Genomic DNA, 18,740 nt, shown 5'->3' with positions numbered 1-18,740 from the left:
CAAGACACATAGGGATGCTCAAAGCAACTTTGCCCATAGTTCAGTGTTAAAAGAGGTCTCAAACAGCCCTCAAAGGATTATTCCTCTCCAGATACTGCTGCAATGGCATATCTGGTCTTAAGTAACTTTTGCAAAGCTGCTACTTCAGATGGGTATATGCCTTCACAAAAGTTTTTGACCAATCATAGTAATTTTATTCCCAAAATCATTAACAGTGCAGATAATTAGATGCTTCCCAGCAAGTGCTAGGACAACATTAGGTAACTGCTAGTTAATATGTGTGCCAATTCTGGAATCTGGTAAATGGCAACTATATCTTACAGTAGGACTTTCACTCAGATCTGCAAAGTCATCACTGCCAGTAAAAGTAATTTGCATCTCCTTCCACTCAGCCTCCTGACAAAGATTATTCTAATCATCCACAGCTAGAGTCAATTCTCTATCAAAGTGCAATACACTCCCAGCAGCTATGCTGCTTTTACTGATTCTACAAGGTCAATATGCTGTTGTCTGCTTTTATCTACAGGACACAAGAGTTAAGACTGAAACCCACACCTCTTCCTATTTCCCAAGTTCAGGATTCTTGACAGAAACCTCCTTTGATTGCAACTCTGTGACATCTCTTTTCAAAATTTAATCTGCATGGATTGCTATCTTATTCTTCTTGCTGAACTGCTAACCTCACACTTTCTCAGAAACATAGACATACAACACAGTTTTAACACCAGCTATACCATTTGCTTCTTAAAAGCTCTCCTATCTGATCCACTTCTGTATTAATTACCAAAACACTACCTATAATGTTAGTTCTTGTCTTTGTAACTTTCACCCCATCCTAATGCAGTCTCGACTTTACGTATAGATTCTACTCCTCCAACAGGAAAACAAACGTATTTTCTTCAATACTTATCTTTAAGATTTCATCTACATTTAGAGCTCTATTCCCTTTTGAAATAGCTATGACTAGGGAAAATAAAGCCTTTCCCTAGTTTTTCAACAACACTTCATTAACAATAATCCACATCTCCAAAGAATTAAGTCTCCCTAAAATTTTTCAAGATCTAGTCTTCATCTTCCCATATATACCCAGGAGAGGGCTATGTAGTTTCTGAAGAATCAACACATTTCCTGTATGTAAATTAAAAAAACCTCCACCCTCTATTTGCTAAAGAGCATGTGGTATCTTATCAAACATCTGAAATATCACCTTATAACAAGCTATATGTATTTTAACTGCAGCTGTTGTAAGGGCTAAGTCTGGGAGTGGGGAAAAGCAGGTGTTGCCGCTTGTGTTTTAAAAGCACTTCTTTGCTTTTTTTTAAGGACATGTGACAGCACACTTTGCTTCAGAATATTTAACAACAGTGTATTAAATATCTACAAAGGAGTCACCAGTTATAGAGCAACTCACTACATCTTTATTTGGTGTTCCAATTTCAGATTGTAAAGGGTGCAGTTTCTTACAAAAACCCAAAATAAGAAGTTTATCTTTAAAGATTTTTCATAAAAACTCTGAATACCTAAGCATCTCTAAAAAGTCTCTCTCATCATGTTTAGGACATGTCTAGGTCACAGGCTTATTTTTAAGTCATAAGTTTTATTCAAATACGTAATTTTTTCTCTTACCTACAGTATACCAACTTGCATCTGTTAATTTGTTGATAACTGCTTCCTGGTATGTTCCATCTGGATTCTTCACTTCCACAACCGTTCCTACCTAAAATAGAGAACTCAGCACTGGAGAGTTTCTAAAACAGGCAATGAAATCAACACTTTTGTGTTAGCAAACAGAGATAATTTCTAATCTATTTTATGTCAAATATAAATAGTTTTTCAAGTTTCACTTGAATATACTTGTGTCCCTCAAACTTCTTTTTTCATTCCTTTAAAATAAGCCAACTAACTGAGCTGATTATTCCCTGCCAGCAGGTGGGGAACAAGAACCAATTTGAGTGATGTCATTCTCTTGTGTAAGAGCTTTCCCATCAAATCCTCCTGCCGAGTTCTCCAAAGGAACAGTGACTAAAAATCAGTGCCAGCCATACTTCTTAGCTTTAAGGCAAAAAGAACAGAGCACCAGCCCATGCTGCATGCCCTTTAACTACAAAGAAAAAAGCTAACATGAAGATAATACTGTCTCTAACTCTGTAGCATTATCTTCTATGCTTTGTGACCAATCTAGCCTGTGTAGTAAGTTAAACCTTCTACTCTCACCCCAAACCATATATGCACATTTATGTCATATACTAAAATGAAAAATGCTTTTCAAAGCGTTAGCAAGATATAAACCAAATTTATTACCTTTAAGGGACCCTTTATGTGGTCATCTTGCACTTCCACTGTTGAAGAATCGTGTCTGAAGGTTACCTAAAAAATATAGTTCAACTGACAATCACTTGATACAATTGAGCAGCATAAGCACATGCAAACGTCAGTAGTTCTTCTCAAACTCTCATTTTACAGGTAGTCACCATAATTATTCTGCTTGCTGAAAGCTTTTTTTATTCATATGTTTTAGAAATATGAGGGGCTAATTTCTCAGTTATCAAAACTCCTAAAATATTTTTTATCTTTCACAAAGAATCATTATCTCTAAAGGAAATGACAGATAAGAGTATAACAAAATTGTATAATGGTTCAAAACGATCTCTGCAGTTCTCTTAAATGAGCTGAACTTCTCTAGTACCACAGCAAGAAAGGAGAAAGTTTCAAGACTTCTGAGTACAACTTTAAAGAAACACTTATATTTCAGTGCTTTGAAATCAAACAGTTTTAGCACCTTTATCTTTTGCTGATAAAAGTGCATTTTTCACCTCATGGTTGAAAGACTCACACAAGTACAAGACACTGCTGTCGACTAAACAAAATGAAGAACTCAAACGGGCTTTCAGTTAATGTCAGTCTAGCCTACACGCAGAGTTAATTGGAAGGAAATGTAAAAAAAGCTAACTTTCCAGTCCTCCAAAACCAGGCTAACTAAATCCTGTAAACATCTAAGGTATTTTCCCTTGTGATTCCCATAATGATACAAAGGCTGCTGTCATTAATTCCACATGCTCCGTCCTCAGAAAAAAAAACCTGGCCTGGAAATTCAAATGTATGATTAAGTTAACTGTAAGAGGTGCTAGAGACAGTCACCATTCATTACATTCACAATTATCTTGGTTACACTGAAAGTCACAGGATCCTCCTATCAATTACATCTGAAGTTTTACTTCCACTCCCGTTCTAAAATTATAGGAAACCGAGAAAATTCTAGAATTACATTTTATGTATCTATGTACATTTATCAACACGCAAATGATGTTTTGATATTCACCAAAACATACTCTCTTGGTGTATTGAAGTATATGACGTTTCACTGAGTATTTGAAATAAGTAAGAATGTAACATGAGATCCAGCTGTGTAACACCAGCTCTCAACTGCAGCAATCGTACATCAAAAGTCTGGACTGTTTCACCCATGATCACGTTCTCACTCTTGTTCAGAGCTTCACAGTAGCACACAGCAGCAGTGAAATTTCCTTCAGAACCACACTGTTCTCTTAACACCAGCTCTCCTACACAGAGAGGAGATTTTAAGGAATTTTGCCAAGAGCAGCACCTACAACCAGCACTAAAGACAACCTATCTTGACTGTCTGATTAGAAAACGAATGCACTAAAATGCTACACTGCTTTCCAGGTGCTGCTTCAATGAATAGTCATCTCGTCTATCTTCTCTCAGAACTACAGCAACACATTAGTTGTGAGAGTATGTTCTTTTCAGATCTGCACATCTCACCTGCTGATGGCAAATACTTTCTGTCCACCACACAGACAAAATCGTATCTTGTAACCAAAAGGCAGACAAAGGATTCAAGCTAGGAATTAACTGAGCAAGTTCTACCCTTCTAAACTTCATCCTGACAGATACAGGTATTTAATTCTCTAAACTTCATCCTGACAGATACAGGTATTTAATTCTCTCTTTGGGGGAATTTACCCAGAAAGCAAAAATTAAGATGCAAAATAATCTGAAACCAAGGGTCACTAGTGGCTCATATGAAATATCCAGTGCATCAATTCTGATTTAGAGGCATCTGTTTTTATTTACTTTCTGTAGTTATCTTAAATGTATTTTGCAGCAAAAAGGAACTCTATCCAGAACCGTCACTCAGCCACAATGTACTCTGATGAAAGGTAAACAAAGCAAATTGCTATTGTGTATTCCAGAATGGTTTGTCTTTTTAAAGATGTCTTGGCGCTTTGCCTCTTTGTGGGGAGAGTTTTGATACCAACAGTTTTTGCTTCTTGAAATATTAATTTGTGCTCAAAAAGCACTGGTTATTAACAGAAATACATTCCAAATTCAGCCCGACACTACAGGCCTTTCTTGAAGCTGAGAAAAGTGATGTCAGTATTTACTAGTAACGGGATTTAATTCTGACAGTATTTAGCAGTGTGGAACCTTTCTGTCTCAAGCAAAAGATTAAGACATTTAGCACATCATCAACTTGGTTAGACTCAGCTGGAATTTCTATTTTCTTCACCATCCTGAAAAGACAGTCCTAATAAGTCCTATTACAGCAGAAGCTTTACTCAGTTCTGTTTAATAAAGACCTACACAGAAACAGTTTCTTCTGAAACTTCTGTGCAGGGTGCCCAAATGCAAGTAGTGGTAGATGACACTGCTAATTGTTTTAGGAGATGCTGCCAAAATAAACTGGCTTAAATAACTCCCTAAAAAAAGCTGTAACAGATCTGATAAAGTAGACTGACAGTCTTGTAACACTCAAAGTCCTGCCCTTGAGTCAACACTTTTGAAAAGTCCACACAAATCTGAAGTTCTACTGTTTTCCATGAGCAAGTGTGCAATGTGTTGTATGTTACTGTAGAATTCCATACCACATACAGAATTTGCCAAAGACTGCTAAATTGTGAAATACAGTACCTATTGATACTGAAATTATAAGTACATAGCACCTGCATTAAATTGAATGAAGCTAATAAACCATGCTGTGATGGGAAAGTTATCATGAAGCTATCTCCTCAAAATATTCTGGGAAGCAAAATTCAACAGAAGGAGAAAGCACATCAAAGGAGACACAATTAAACATATTTTACTTGTCTGAAGATTACAATACTCCATATAGAAAGAATTTTGTTGCCATCCTACCTGCTCAGCAGAATATCTAGCTATAAAACATAATGACTGCTTTACACTAAAATTGACAGTAAGAAGTTAACTGACTTTTCTTCTCCTCTAGCAATTCTAGAAGACTAAGGCATAAAATGTATACTGGGGCCAAAAGAAACCCATTCAGCAAGTGAAAAAAATAATGCAGCAGATAATATACCAAAATTCCAGACAAAGCACAGCTGGTAATGAGAATCTTTGTTAGAGCTAATATCGGGAAAAGTATGCATGTGCCAGAAAGAGCTGAACAGATTTTCAGAGAAAATCAGAGAGACACTGTTAAGTTAAAGGAATACACATTCCTGGTGGAGAAAAAACAATGTAAACAGATATTGTTACAGCAGTTACACACAAAAATCTCACCCACAAATCATGTTACTATAGAGCAACAACAGTACTGGGGCCAAATTGCCCTAAGCGATAGGGCAGTAACAGTGAACACACACACACCCCCCTCTGTATCCAGAAGGCTTTGCACAAAAACTCCACAAACAATTTACAGAAGAACTCTATTTCATGTCAAGATCTTTCTGTAAACCTTGCAGTGACCAAACTTCAAGTGATAAACCCACAAGAAAATACTTAGCACTGAATAATAAACAGCAAGTGGCCATCAAGGAGGTGGACTGAAAGTCCCTGAAAGAACTGAAATTATTTAAGATTTCACTGATCTAGGCACAACAAAATCCCTGTACTTAAATACTGATGTTTAACAGCTTAAATAGCAATACATAATCACTTAAACCCAATGGTATTGTAAAGCATAGACCAGATGATGCTAATAAAAGTTTCGACTAATGAAATGGAAAGACCACTGATCTACTCCTCTGGCAGATTTAAGACTAAAATCTTCTTGTTGTATTTAACATTACTATCAAATAAGTGACAACAGACCTTCCCACCAGGGTTTATGGAGAGTGCCTACTCTCTCCCTCAGACATACTATAGGCAAAAATCAGCCACAGCATGTGGGCTGATTTAAATAATGCACACTAATTTATAGTGTGCAATAGTATTCAATAACAGGTTCAATCACCACTCACATTTCACACATTTTTTCACTTAAATTTACAGTAGATATAAAAAAATATTCTGCCACTATAACTCTTGCAGAGCAACAATCTAATTTGTATTTTCTAGGTGGTTTTGATCTTTGCTCTGTAATGTTTTTGTATCAGGTCAAGAGGCAAATCAGAAAAATAGTACCTCCTCGCAAATCAGAAGTTTTTAGGACAACCTTATTCCAACAGAAACATACAGCTATTTTGCAGTGTATTATTTCTAGAAATGATACTTTCTCTTTATTTCTAAAAGTGATACTTTAAATTTTCAAGGGATGTTAAAACATATATCTTGCAATCCCTTTTCAGAATTTTTATTTGTCCTGCATGTGGCTTATATTGATTCAGTCATTAACTAGTTATCAAAAAGCTTCGGTGAGATCCCCTGCTTGCTATTGTGTAAGACTCAATATACCATGTGTTTTTTGCAAGGCAGAGGGGTTTCAGCATATTCCTGAAGAATTACCTAGTTGCCATGGCTAAATGACAGTGACCTGTGCTCCTCAAGTAAAAGATACCCTCCTATTAAAGCTTACTTTGAGTAGTCTTAGCTATTTTCTGGAAATATTCTTCCATACATAAGCCTACATTTGTCACATTTTAATCAATTACTTTAAGGTCAGCCTATGGCATTGAAGGTCAAAAACACACAGATGACTAAGTAGTGACAGAAACAGAACATACTTATTTGTGTGGGAGTGGGGGAATCCCTCCCCTCCCAACAATAATAAGCTTACTGTTATTTCAAACACCATTATGCCAGCCTCCAAGGACAGGACAGCCTTTTATCTGTCCTGAGACTAAGAAGTCTCATATTGTGCCAATTTTTTAACATTAGTCACTTTTTTACCCACCCCACCTCAAAAAAAGTGTTTGCAGGAAAACCACATACCTTGACTTTGACAAGCCTTTTTGCTGTCTTGATCTTGGCTTCACAGAAGGCTCCTCTATACTTTGCACTCACATCAGTGCCCACTGTGAGATAGGGAGGCTCATCAATTGCCTGCAACAGAAAGGAAAACAACTGCTTTTTAATTACTGACCACTGGTAATACATCTACCCTAGTCTCACCAATTTTTGTGGACAAAGTATTACAAAACAGCCCAATGAAATCTAAATTGATAGCAGCAGAAACACGGAACACAACACTAAGCTAGTACAATGAATATCATTACAATTTCATAATCCACAGATATAATCTCGTGATGTAAGATCATAAATACAATAAACTGATACCACAGTTACCTACACTAAGCATCACATAGGCCTCCAGCCTTTGCACCATCTGAAGACACAGCAAGTGATCAATTCTGCTGCTATGGTGAAGGCCAACCAAGTGTTCTGCCTTCTCCTTAAATTGTCTCAAGACCTGATAAGTACCATGAAGACACTGGTGTTTATTTCCCTCAAATAATTAAGGTTCATTTTTCATTAGTAAATAGAACAACTCTGAGAAGATGTTGCTTTTTCACTTTCTAATAAAATAAATTATGAAGGTGACACTCATCAGGAGAGCAGCCCACAGGCAAGGTACAGTAGGAGACTGACAGAGACTAAACACACAATGGAGGTGAAGGGTCTAGACAAAAGACAAGGTTTTGTGACATGAAACACAGGAACAGGTGACACCCAAACAGGGAAACAAGAAACAGAGGAGGTGGGAAATAAGAGAACACAGGTCAAATCAGTATACTGAGTGAGACCATGAAGGCACAGTTCCTTCAAAGGAAGTCCATCTTCTCTCACACAACCTCTCCTAATATAATCTGGGTGAGGATTCCAGAAAACTGAACCACCTATGAAGAATTACTTCACAGACTCTGGGTCAGAAGAGGGGAGGCAGACAGTGACACGCAAGAGCAGAGAGGTTTGTTTTCAAGAGCTGCAAGCCTCCCTGGAGACAAGAGCAGCGCAAAGAGATTTAAGCCCTTATCGAAGCCACACTGTGTTTCTGTGCCCCTACAGATTCGAACACAGCTTACAAGGGGCATCTCTGGCACATTCAGGTTCTCTGTGGGAAAAATATAGAGATAAATCTTCACAGGCATCAGAGACTGACACTATTTGAGACTGAGGTGCTTGCACTCAGCATCAGATAATTCCTACTAGCTGCTTCCAGTTCTAATACATCAGAAGGCATGGAAGCATGTACTTGAATGTTTCAATGCACCATTTTTCAGAAATTTAAGTTCTACAAAACTTGAAATTGAGAAACATTAGATGCTACAGGGTTAATTCCTTATTAATGATGTTTTTTACACTGACTCTGTCCCAGCCTCTCTCTCTCTCACTGGCAGGCAATAGAATATGTGTCTGAGTACAGTAAAATCATTATCAATCTGCACTTTCTAAGATCATCAGAAGCATGAATGCACTAATGAACCCCTCGCTCTCTCTCCCTGCATGTGTGGTACGTGACTGCATGCAGAGTAGTAGGATATACTACGTTGGTGGTAGTATATCCCTGATCACCTATCCTTTCCTAATCCAGGCTTAATAGCAATAAAACTCCACTGAGATTAACAAGGAATCTGTTAAGCATGTTGGGATTCTGAAATTCATTCTCTCCTTGCTTGCCCAACAGTACTTGCCTGTGAGGCAGGCTGCAAGGCTTTTCTCTTGCTGTAATTGGATGGATGCTGAAAGAGGGACTTGGTGATAAATTTGGTTTTGGTCAGTACTCTCACTGAAGCGAACCAAGAAGTGGCTGCTTCACACAACATGAATCTGAGCAGAGGAAAGCAGCAATGTATTCTCTTGCAAAGACAGTAAAGCTCCAAAAGCGGAGCATCCCTCCTGCTCCAGTGGACTCTTTAGTGAAGGGGTGATAGCATTTCATGCCAGTTTATCTTCCAAAATTAAAAGGAATTGTGGAGTACTGAGATTATTTTAACAAGAGTGACCGATCCCAGATGGGTCCACACAGACGCACACAGCTATGATTCTCCTATAAACAAAACCTAAAGAGCTGGCTGTGTCAGTGTTAGTCTACCCTTCCCTATACAGACAACAGAACTATCACACAGACCAATCAACAATGTCAAGGTGAACTTACTGAAAAATACAGAACACTTTTTCTTCACTGCTATTACCACTAACTAAAACAAAAAAATACATTTTGAACACTAAGAAAACCTGAAGCTCTGGTCTTTGTTTGAAAATTTATGGCAGAGGAACAGGCAAGTCAACAACCAAACTTTAAGCAGGACCTTAAATTCTTATCAAGATCATAATTACCAGTATTGTGATTACTTTATCACTAGCTTATTCTTAACAACCTCTTCAAGAAATAATATTCATTCAAAAAACATCATCTGTAAGAACTTCTGTTACTAACATACAAGTTAATTTCAATCTTTAGCCTAAATCCTGTGAAATCACTCTTATTCCTTTCACTGGAATTAGTTAATATTTACTACTGTAAAGAACTTCAAAGAATAGCAAACATATGGACTATTTGATTACCAATGTAGGTATGTTTACTAGAAATACAGTATTGGAGTGGCTTTTGAGAGCAAAAATTATGAAATTAGTTTCATTAACTACCACTATAAATCATTATATATTTTAAAACAGTATCTGAAATCTTCAATGGATACATACTGGATTTTTTCCTATTTCATTATTCCATTGAAAGACAAATTACATGGGCTTTCCCCCCATCCAAATCACCTTACTGAAATTTCCAAGATACCTACCTCACTATGACAGAGTAACAGCTGAGAGTGGCAAGTTAAAATAATTAGCAAAATGTGATGCATCATAGTGAATGTAAACTAGAAAAATAAGAGTAATGATTAGAGTCTGGCATTAATTTCAGATAATTTTTACCATGACTTTGTCATTCTTACTAACTCTGAGTCACCTGTTCTCAAGGTTTTATTCAATTCCACCAACATTAGAGAGATTAAAAATTAGTATACAGCTATTTTTACCTTTCTGTTATCCCTTCCCTGCTTTGTGCTTACATCATTTATTAGATGTCCTTATGCTCAGACTGAATATATCTTTGCCTATTTAATTTTGACATGTTTTATCAGGATTCATTTTTATTCTTTTTGAGGCTTTTCAGAGCAGGTTTCCAGAAAATAATAAAAAAACCCCAGTATGCTAAAATGCAGATAGAATTTGATCATTCAGTAATCTTGGAAAAGGTATTGCAAGCATACTGGAAATATCTTAAGAATCTTTGCAGTGGCATTTAAAAGGAAAGGGGACTACCCTATAATACAAGTTCTGGGCTTCCTAAAATTCTTGAAGGTCTCTTAAAACTGTACTAATCTCATATGTTACTGTCTCAGCCTTTATTTTATTTTAAAAGATAATGTGAATTGGCATTTGCATTTTTTATGTGAACATAAACACCTGCAATTTGTAACGTAAAGATAAGAATCATGGTTTCAGAAGCATATCGCAAACAATCAGTAAATAAACTTCTGTCAATAGCAAAACTGAAAAGTATGCCCAGCACATGCCATCATTCATGTATAATGAGATCATAAACTTCTTTCATTCAGAGCAGCTTCAATACACACCCCAGGATATCCTGTCAATGTTTCTGTGTCTCTATACGTACTCTTTCAAAAATCTCAGAGTTCACACTGGAAGGTGTAAAGTGAAGCTCATGGCAGTATCTCGGCTTGTTCGTTTGGTTGTTTTACTATTGCCAGAAGACCGGCATTAAAGATCTTCATGGAGACCACTCACCCAGCAGGCGGTTCCAAAAGGAACTGTATTTTGTCTGCACGAAAACCCGAGGCCAGGCTACCGACGGGGAGCCGGCTCAGGGGGGTGACACCTGGCTTCGGACACCGGCCCGCACACGGATGCCGGGGCGGGCTGCACCCCGCGGCCGCAGGCGGGCGGCAGCTACGGAGGGGCTGCTTCGGAAGAGATGGGGACGAGCCCTTCCCCAGCACCCGCTGCACGGGGCGCCGAGCGCTGCCAGGGCGGCTCGGGCAGCGCCCCGAGGAGCTGCGGACAGCCGGGCCCATGCTGCAGCTTCGGCAAGGCCGCCGGAGGAAGCGGCGCCCGGGTGACTCGTTCCGCTCATTCGGGCGGGCACACGAGCAGCAGCGATTCCCCGGGGAGCTGCCGCTTTAAGGGGAGGGGCCGGAGCCGGGAAGCTGCCAGAAGTTTCTGGCTGCCCGAGCCAGCCCCGAGCGCAGCCGCCCGCCCTCGCCCTCTCCCCGGAGGCGCCCACGGCTCCGGCAGATTAAGCGCGGATTGTCGTAAACTAAATTTGTGCTCTTAAGGCGATTGCCGGGTAAATCTGCACGCAGGGCTTCCCGGGCGCCTGCCGCTGCTGGAGTGGGGCACGGAGCGCCGGCAGTGGCAGCTCCCGGGATCCGGCCGGGAAAACGTGCGAGCGCTGCCCGCGGCCCTGCAGCGCAGCTCCTGCGGAACGCCGCTGGAACGCGCCTGGCGCTGAATAACCTAAAGCATCGGCCACGTTACTCTTAAAAAAGTTCCGCGCTGTCTTGGGTGAGCAAGAAAGGATAAAACGAAAAACGCTTCCTGCAGTTCTGCACTCTCCATTAGGAAATCCAATCTAATGGACAAATGCCATGCTACTACTAGCACTTAATTCTGTTTTATTAATGGGAGTAGGATGAATAGTTTCTCTGCTATCTCAATTCACAACTGCTGTGCGCGCAGACAAGTTGCAGCACAGGCTGCCGCAGCTGAAAAGCTGGTTTACCACTTAAATAAGAAGCAGTCTCTAGGTGACCAGTCAGCAATTTCCACCAATTCAGCGGCGGAATTTTCTTTGGCAGGAAAAGCAGGCTGTTGGAAGGGTTCTGCTCCAGCCTTCGAGCTGATTATACCTGGAAGGACTGATAAATGGCTAGATGCCCGTATCAATAAAACAACCTGCACGTTTTCTGAATTTGGATAGTTACATCAGTATTAATAGTTCTGGTCTTCAGTGTGTGAGGGAGAAAACACACAGAGACCTCTCCACGGTATTGGGGAATACACGTTTTAACACTGCAATCTAAAAGTCACGCTTTAGATTTACTCTTTAACATACATTTTATGTTTTAACATACATCACGCTTTAACATACATTTTAAAGCTGTAAAGAAGTTGGTTTTTTAGCATTATTTTTTTACACGCATATATTTTTTTATCTCCGTGGGATGAAATCATCCTCACATCTCTTCTTTCATCTGTGCTGCATTACTATATTCAAATTCCTTTGTAAAGTCTGTCATGCCATACAGCAGCTGATGAAATTGCTTTACATTGTGCTTTGCCCATAAGCACATCTAATAGGGTGTGTGTGAATGTATTATTTCTGTCTTTTAATCTGTATTCTTCTGCACCATGCACAGGATGTTCCAAGTAAACCACATGAAAACAAGATTAAGTATTCAATCTAGAAACATAGCAGACATGGTTACTAGCAAAGCCTGCAGGACTGCTTTTGAAATAATATACAGAAGAAAAACCTCCCTTCGGTCTTTCGTGTATATGAAGTCTGAAGAGCCAAGATTTCAGTTTGCATTAAACATTCAAAATTCAGCATTTATTTACTCTACAAGACTCTTGGGTCAAAAAACTAATGACACATTTTCAACAAGCAAAAATCACCCCAGCTATCCCACCATTAGTGATAAGAAAGGACTGGTTTTCAAAATTTAAGACTCGTTCAATTTCAATACCAAGGTTCAGGGAAAGCTTGTGAAAGATACAAGACCCTCTCCCCTTGACCCCGCCTGGCATCCAGATTATTACTGAGTTTCAAAAAGAAACATCATAAGACTAAGATCTGATTTCTTTTCTCACCCACAGTAAGCATGAGGAGCAGGGGCAAAACTTTTTCCTGCTGCCTGTGCTATTTTGAAGTTGCTTTTCCAAAAGAAGTGTTTTCTCACTGTTTGCCTATAGTCCATAATTTAAGATGGAAACACAGTTTGCAAGTGGAATCATTACACACATACTGACTATTCCATTTACAGTCATCTCAGTCCCATAATTTAGTAGGAAAACCCAACAATAATACCACACTACTTAAATCCAAAACCAAGCCAAATCTTAAAGTCTTCTAACGAAGAGCAAAAATTCTACATAGCTAGAACCTTAAATTCTGTTTTTATCCTGCAGAATTAGCAGCCACCTCAAAGTCATTCAGTAGGCTATCAGAAACATTCGGGGCAATAAATGCTTGAAAAGACTAAATTTTTAAAAAGAGCATTTTCCCCCCTTTTTAAACGAGTAAATTCAACATCTCCTAGACAAGTTCTGAAAAAAACATTTTCAAGAACACAGGTGAAAAAAAACACAGACACATAAAAAAAATTCCTTCCCAAATACTAATGCATTTAACTTACAGATTAGCACTTTAAATACTTTTAAGCTCCAGTAAGTCCCACCCAACAGCAGAGATCCACCTACACACTGCAGAATCAATCTTTTAATAAGCAAAATCACAGTGTAATTAGGAGTGCAAGATTTTGCTTACAGCTCAACCTGCTGTAGTTCGGAGAATGTTCAACTTTATAGTAGCAGGAGACATCTTCAGGAAAAACTATTATAACACTTTTAATATACTCAGTTCTGCAGATATCTTTATAGCTGATTTCAAATACACTCCTCATGTATTTTCAGAGCAACAAAGCTATGAAACTTCTAAAGCCTTTCTATAAACCGTATCACCAAGGCACACAATTCCTCAAAGGCAAATGAAATATCTAAAACAAAGACTGAAGCCCAGAAAATAAAAAATTTCTTTTAAAAAAGTACATCCATTGGCCCATCATCAAGCTTCCAGAAATGAGAACACCACAACAGGAAGGAGGAACTTTTCTGAAACTTACAAACTACAAAATAGAATAAAAGGCAGTGATGTTTTTCCACATGAAAAGGCTATTACATGAAAGCCCAAGAGTAAGAGTGTGCTTTGAGGAAGTTTGTTTCTGGCTGAAAAGTCAGATTTTTACTTGCTTTTTGGTTTTGTTACTGTTGTACATTTCACAGAAAGGCAAAACTATTTATTTTGAAATTTATGAAGGAAAATGGTTCAGTTTGATCAATATTTGCCCACAAATCAAAATTTTGGTAGGAAACATCCTGATCAAACCATCAAACCAAGCAATAACCAAGTTATTGGAGGGGGGCAGGGAGGAGAGTTCTTGTAATGAAACCTATTTCCAGTTTCAGTTTAAAATCTACAGGAAGTTTCAAGTATCACCTCACCAATCTTCTAAGTAAACATTATACAGCACATAACTGCAGCAAAATGTCATTGTTGTCTATCCCCTCGACCAAGGTGGAAGGTACCAGAGCTTAGTGCACTGATGTCTGGAAGCATTAAACCAACTTCTGACAGTTTTAGCTTTCTCTACACATGCAAAGCAGGTATTTTCTTTATTTCAAATTATTCTGTTAGATCAGTCCAGTGCCAAGCTTATTTGAAGTTCCTAAAGCCTTGAACAGGTTCAAAAGCTGATTTTCCTCTCCAAATATAAAAGCAAGCTGTAGAAAGGATTTACAGGTTCTAAGATCATGAAGGACCAAGAGACCCAAAACAAGAAATTCAATTCAGTAACAACAAGCAACAGTTCTTTTATTTATTATATCTGTATTAAATGCAGAATGGATTTTCATTATTTTTACTTACCCATGTTAAGTTGAATTTTTATGGGACTAATTCCTTTTCTTTTTTGGAACTATAAGTTGATGAATAAAATTATAAAAATATTTTAACTCTACTAAGAAAATGAGACGTAGTAATTTAAGGATTTTAAAAGTTAGTCTATCCTAATCATTGCCAAAGAGCAACTCAATTCTCCATCCAGAAATCTACTGAGTAGTGTAATTTCCAAACATCTAAACTGTAATTACCTCATTTCCTATTCAAAATAGCAAATCCAGAAAGGTGACTATACTTTTAAAAATTAGAGCATTTAGGTATTTTCCCCCTACCATACTGAATAAAACCCACTGAATTCTTATTCTGTTCCTAATTTGGTCACAGACTTGCTGCACCATGATGTGGCCCAGCAGGCTTGTACCAACTTTCAAGTCTGCAGAATGGGGGTAAATGCACACCTTACTCAAAGGCAAGTCAGTATTTGATGTTTCTCTATAGTACTTTCAGACCTAAGAATGGAAATCTGTATTCTTTCAACCAGTATAGCATATCACTCTATAAAATGCTTTATTTAATAAAAACGACTCCAGAACTGCTGATCAAGTTCTCTATAAATAACGCCAGTTCTTTACAATTCCTTCTGTAGGTCTCTTGTGCTGTACTGCTAAAGCCTACATGAAGAAAAGATACTTTGAATGCCTACTCCTGCTGTTTATCCCCCTAAATATAAAATCTTTCTTGAAGTCAATTATTGCCATAGCTACCTGATTGCAATTTTTTCCTGTAAGGTTTAGCTAAATATTCAAACTATTTAACAATATAGCTTAGTGCTGTAAAATGATACTTCATTAATTTTGGTCAGGCTTTTTTGTACATATCAAGCCTGAACACTGCTTCTACATATATACAGATAAAAAAGTAACTATTAATTTGAAATAAGGAGTTTCTCAATTAAGACTTTTAATCACAAATATTTTAAAGTCTTCTTTCACATTTCCTGTGTGTTGTGCAACAACCAAAATTCATTCTAGTATGGAGAAAGCAATCAATAAAGTGTTTGTTGTTAGAGGGTAAAATAATTCAGCAAAAAGTATGTTCTCAACACCTGTTTAGCACTTTAAGTTAAATTCAATTTTTACACTGATAAACACCTCTTTGCCAACTAAAAGCCTTCAAATATTGCTTAGAAGCATTATTTAAATTATTAGGTCTGGAAAACTTGCCTCGTTTAAAAAAATGTGCCACAGTTCTGTCTAGAGGTACTGCTATGAAAAACTTGGGATGTTTTAAAGCACTGAAAAGAATGATATACTAACGATACACTTGCATTCGAAATGGATTGGAACAAAGATCATTTGATAGTTTAATCAAACAAACCAGGCCAGGCTGTTCCTGAGCAAAATGATGAAGTGACTATGTAAAGTATGAAAAAACAACAGTCAATGAAATCTCAATAGAAAGTAAACCCAAACAAACCTATTTTTTAAACAATTTGATAATTCTTGAGCATTATTTCTATTTCCAGTCAAAGACAATTTAATGATTGTTTTATTTTTAAGAAGTTAGTTGCACAGTAAATTCAGTACAACAATATACAGAACAGGAAACTCTATGTATGTGAAATGACTTGTCTGTATTCTAGGTAACTGATAATACTGGCATATTAGTTGACAGAAAAATGTAACAATATTTTTAGATAGTAAAACTGATAGCAAGAGCAAGAACAGATATAAAATCAGATAATTACCTAAGAAGTTTTTTCACTAAAATTGTGGCATATTAAGATTCTGTTTATTATCATTGATTTTTGAAACTAATTTCTCTTGTGTAAAACTTCAGAACCAAATTAATGCTAAATTGAAAAACAGAACCTTAAAAAAAAAACCACCCAAAAAACCCCAAACATAAATCATGACTCCTTTTTCTGCAGATACAAAATAAAATTTCTTGCCTTGGTTTACTTCCATTCTTCATACAACACTTTCTAAACTGGCTATGAGGCAGGAAAAGGGACGAGGAGTTATTTTTGTTCCCAAGTTAGAACAGAAAGGGAAAGCTGAAGGAATGACATACAACTCAAAATCCCCAAGCAGAATGAGATTTCTGAAACCCTGACTCAAGTCAATTCACTAAACACAGCTCTGATTTTGTTAGTCTGACAATGTTTAAATATGTAGTGATAAAATTATATTCCAAAATTCGAAGCATTTAAGATGTTATTTTGTATATTTTTATGAAATGACTGTAGCTGATTTGTAATATAATATAAAGAACTTTTTAGAATGCCACATTAAAACTTTAACAGAGCAACACATTAAATCCTATCATTAGTCTGGTAAAAAATTAATGTGTAGCCTCTGGATTTGATTTTTGCCATTGTTGCTAGCTAGGAGAACAATGGGGGAGTAAACAAGAGTAATGCCAAACCTACACACAACTGTCAAACAATACAAAACAAAAACTATAAATACAAAACAAAATGAAAAAAGAGAAGCTTTCTTACTGCAAATCAACCCTTCCTCAAGACACTTTATTCAGTAAGTCAAGCACAACCAATCTGCACATGAAGGCTATGCACAAATCCAAGCATTCTGGAACTAAGAACTTGAGTGCTGTGTTCTGGAGATGAACCACAGTTCACCTCCAGATGAACACAGTTCATCTTTAAAAACTGATTTGCACCAGAGTGCCAGTTGTACACAAGACTGTACCAAAAGTATGGTAGTATAAAACTGTCTAATGTCATACAGCAACACAAGAAATTTTAGACAAGAGAGTGCATTTTATATCTGCATGCTCCCTCCATTGCTGTGTAGTAATTCAGTGTAAAACTGCTGGCCAGGGACAAGACACTTAAAAAAGAACTATGAAAATTAGTTTAGAAAATCTCTACAAAGAGACTGAAATAACTTACTCTAACCACTTTATCAAATATTAAATTATAATAGATGAGATTCCTGGGAAAAACAAACAAAACCTTAATTACACATAAAAGGTTATCAAGGTCATTCCTCTCAGCAGGATCATTTTAGCTGTATTCATAACAGGGGTCTGTAATACCTATTCTTACATTTAGGAGTGACTATCCCACACTCTGCAGTGCTTACAGGCTTTTCTGTAATAGCTCATCTAAACACTCTTTGCTACTGTTATTTCTTGTCTTATCAATGTTGCAAATGGAGACAAGTGTACTTCTGCTCTGTAGCTTTCAAGAGATACAACTTCTTAGAGTAATCCTATTTCTAAAAGAAAAAAAACACCTTACGGTGTAAATTTTATATATAGGAAAAATGTATTTATTAAAAATTTATCTTAAAATATTTATTTATTTATTTATTTTAACCTATAGGCCCTGTATTTTGAATTGTCTCTCTGGAGTTTGATTTAATTACCTCACATACTTCTCCTACTTGGTGCCTAAAATCAGACACAGGTATGGCCTAGTTAATTGCAAGAGAAGCAAATAAAATTTCACACAATTTTCAAGTAATACTTTAACATTCCAGTACGGCATTTGCCTTTTTGGCAGAAGTATGACATTGCCTCATGTCCCATTTATTTTTTGGCTGTTTTTCCAAGATCACCCCCCAGGAGGTGAGGATAGCATGCAGCAGGTTCCATTTTCAAAGGCAGTGAACTACTCATGTGGCACGCCCCAAACCATGAAACGCTGACAAGTGTTGATGGCTCCCCAGCTCGGCCTGCTGGCTGCCTTCAGCCCCAGACACTAAAACCTCAGCTGAGAAGGCAGCAAAGTTCTCGATTCAGTGCGCTGGGAGTCTTGACTCACTGACTAAATCACCAGCCTCACTCCTCCACAGGATCTGGACTGCTGCAAATCCATGACATGAAGCACATTAGAGGAAATGAGATGCCTGAACAAGTCAGGAGTGCTTGCAGA

General features: G+C 37.6%; 1 protein-coding gene across 6 annotated transcripts in view; it reads right to left on the bottom strand.

Annotated features, from left to right (window-relative positions):
• ARID4B (AT-rich interaction domain 4B) overlaps positions 1 to 18,740 on the bottom strand; it is an 87,532-nt gene that overhangs the window by 50,253 nt on the left and 18,539 nt on the right. For all 6 annotated transcript variants that reach the window (XM_063390449.1, XM_063390454.1, XM_063390452.1 and 3 more), the window contains exons 3-5: positions 7,132 to 7,242; positions 2,302 to 2,367; positions 1,627 to 1,717 (exon numbers count right to left, since the gene is read on the bottom strand). In XM_063390449.1, the coding sequence (XP_063246519.1) occupies positions 1,627 to 1,717; positions 2,302 to 2,367; positions 7,132 to 7,242 (268 nt within the window). The remainder of the gene's footprint in view (positions 1 to 1,626; positions 1,718 to 2,301; positions 2,368 to 7,131; positions 7,243 to 18,740) is intronic.

This window comes from Prinia subflava, chromosome 2 (assembly GCF_021018805.1).
Source record: "Prinia subflava isolate CZ2003 ecotype Zambia chromosome 2, Cam_Psub_1.2, whole genome shotgun sequence".
NCBI classification, from domain to species: domain Eukaryota; kingdom Metazoa; phylum Chordata; class Aves; order Passeriformes; family Cisticolidae; genus Prinia; species Prinia subflava.
Note: the sequence above shows the minus strand (reverse complement) of the source record. Positions and strands in the feature narration are given on the sequence as shown.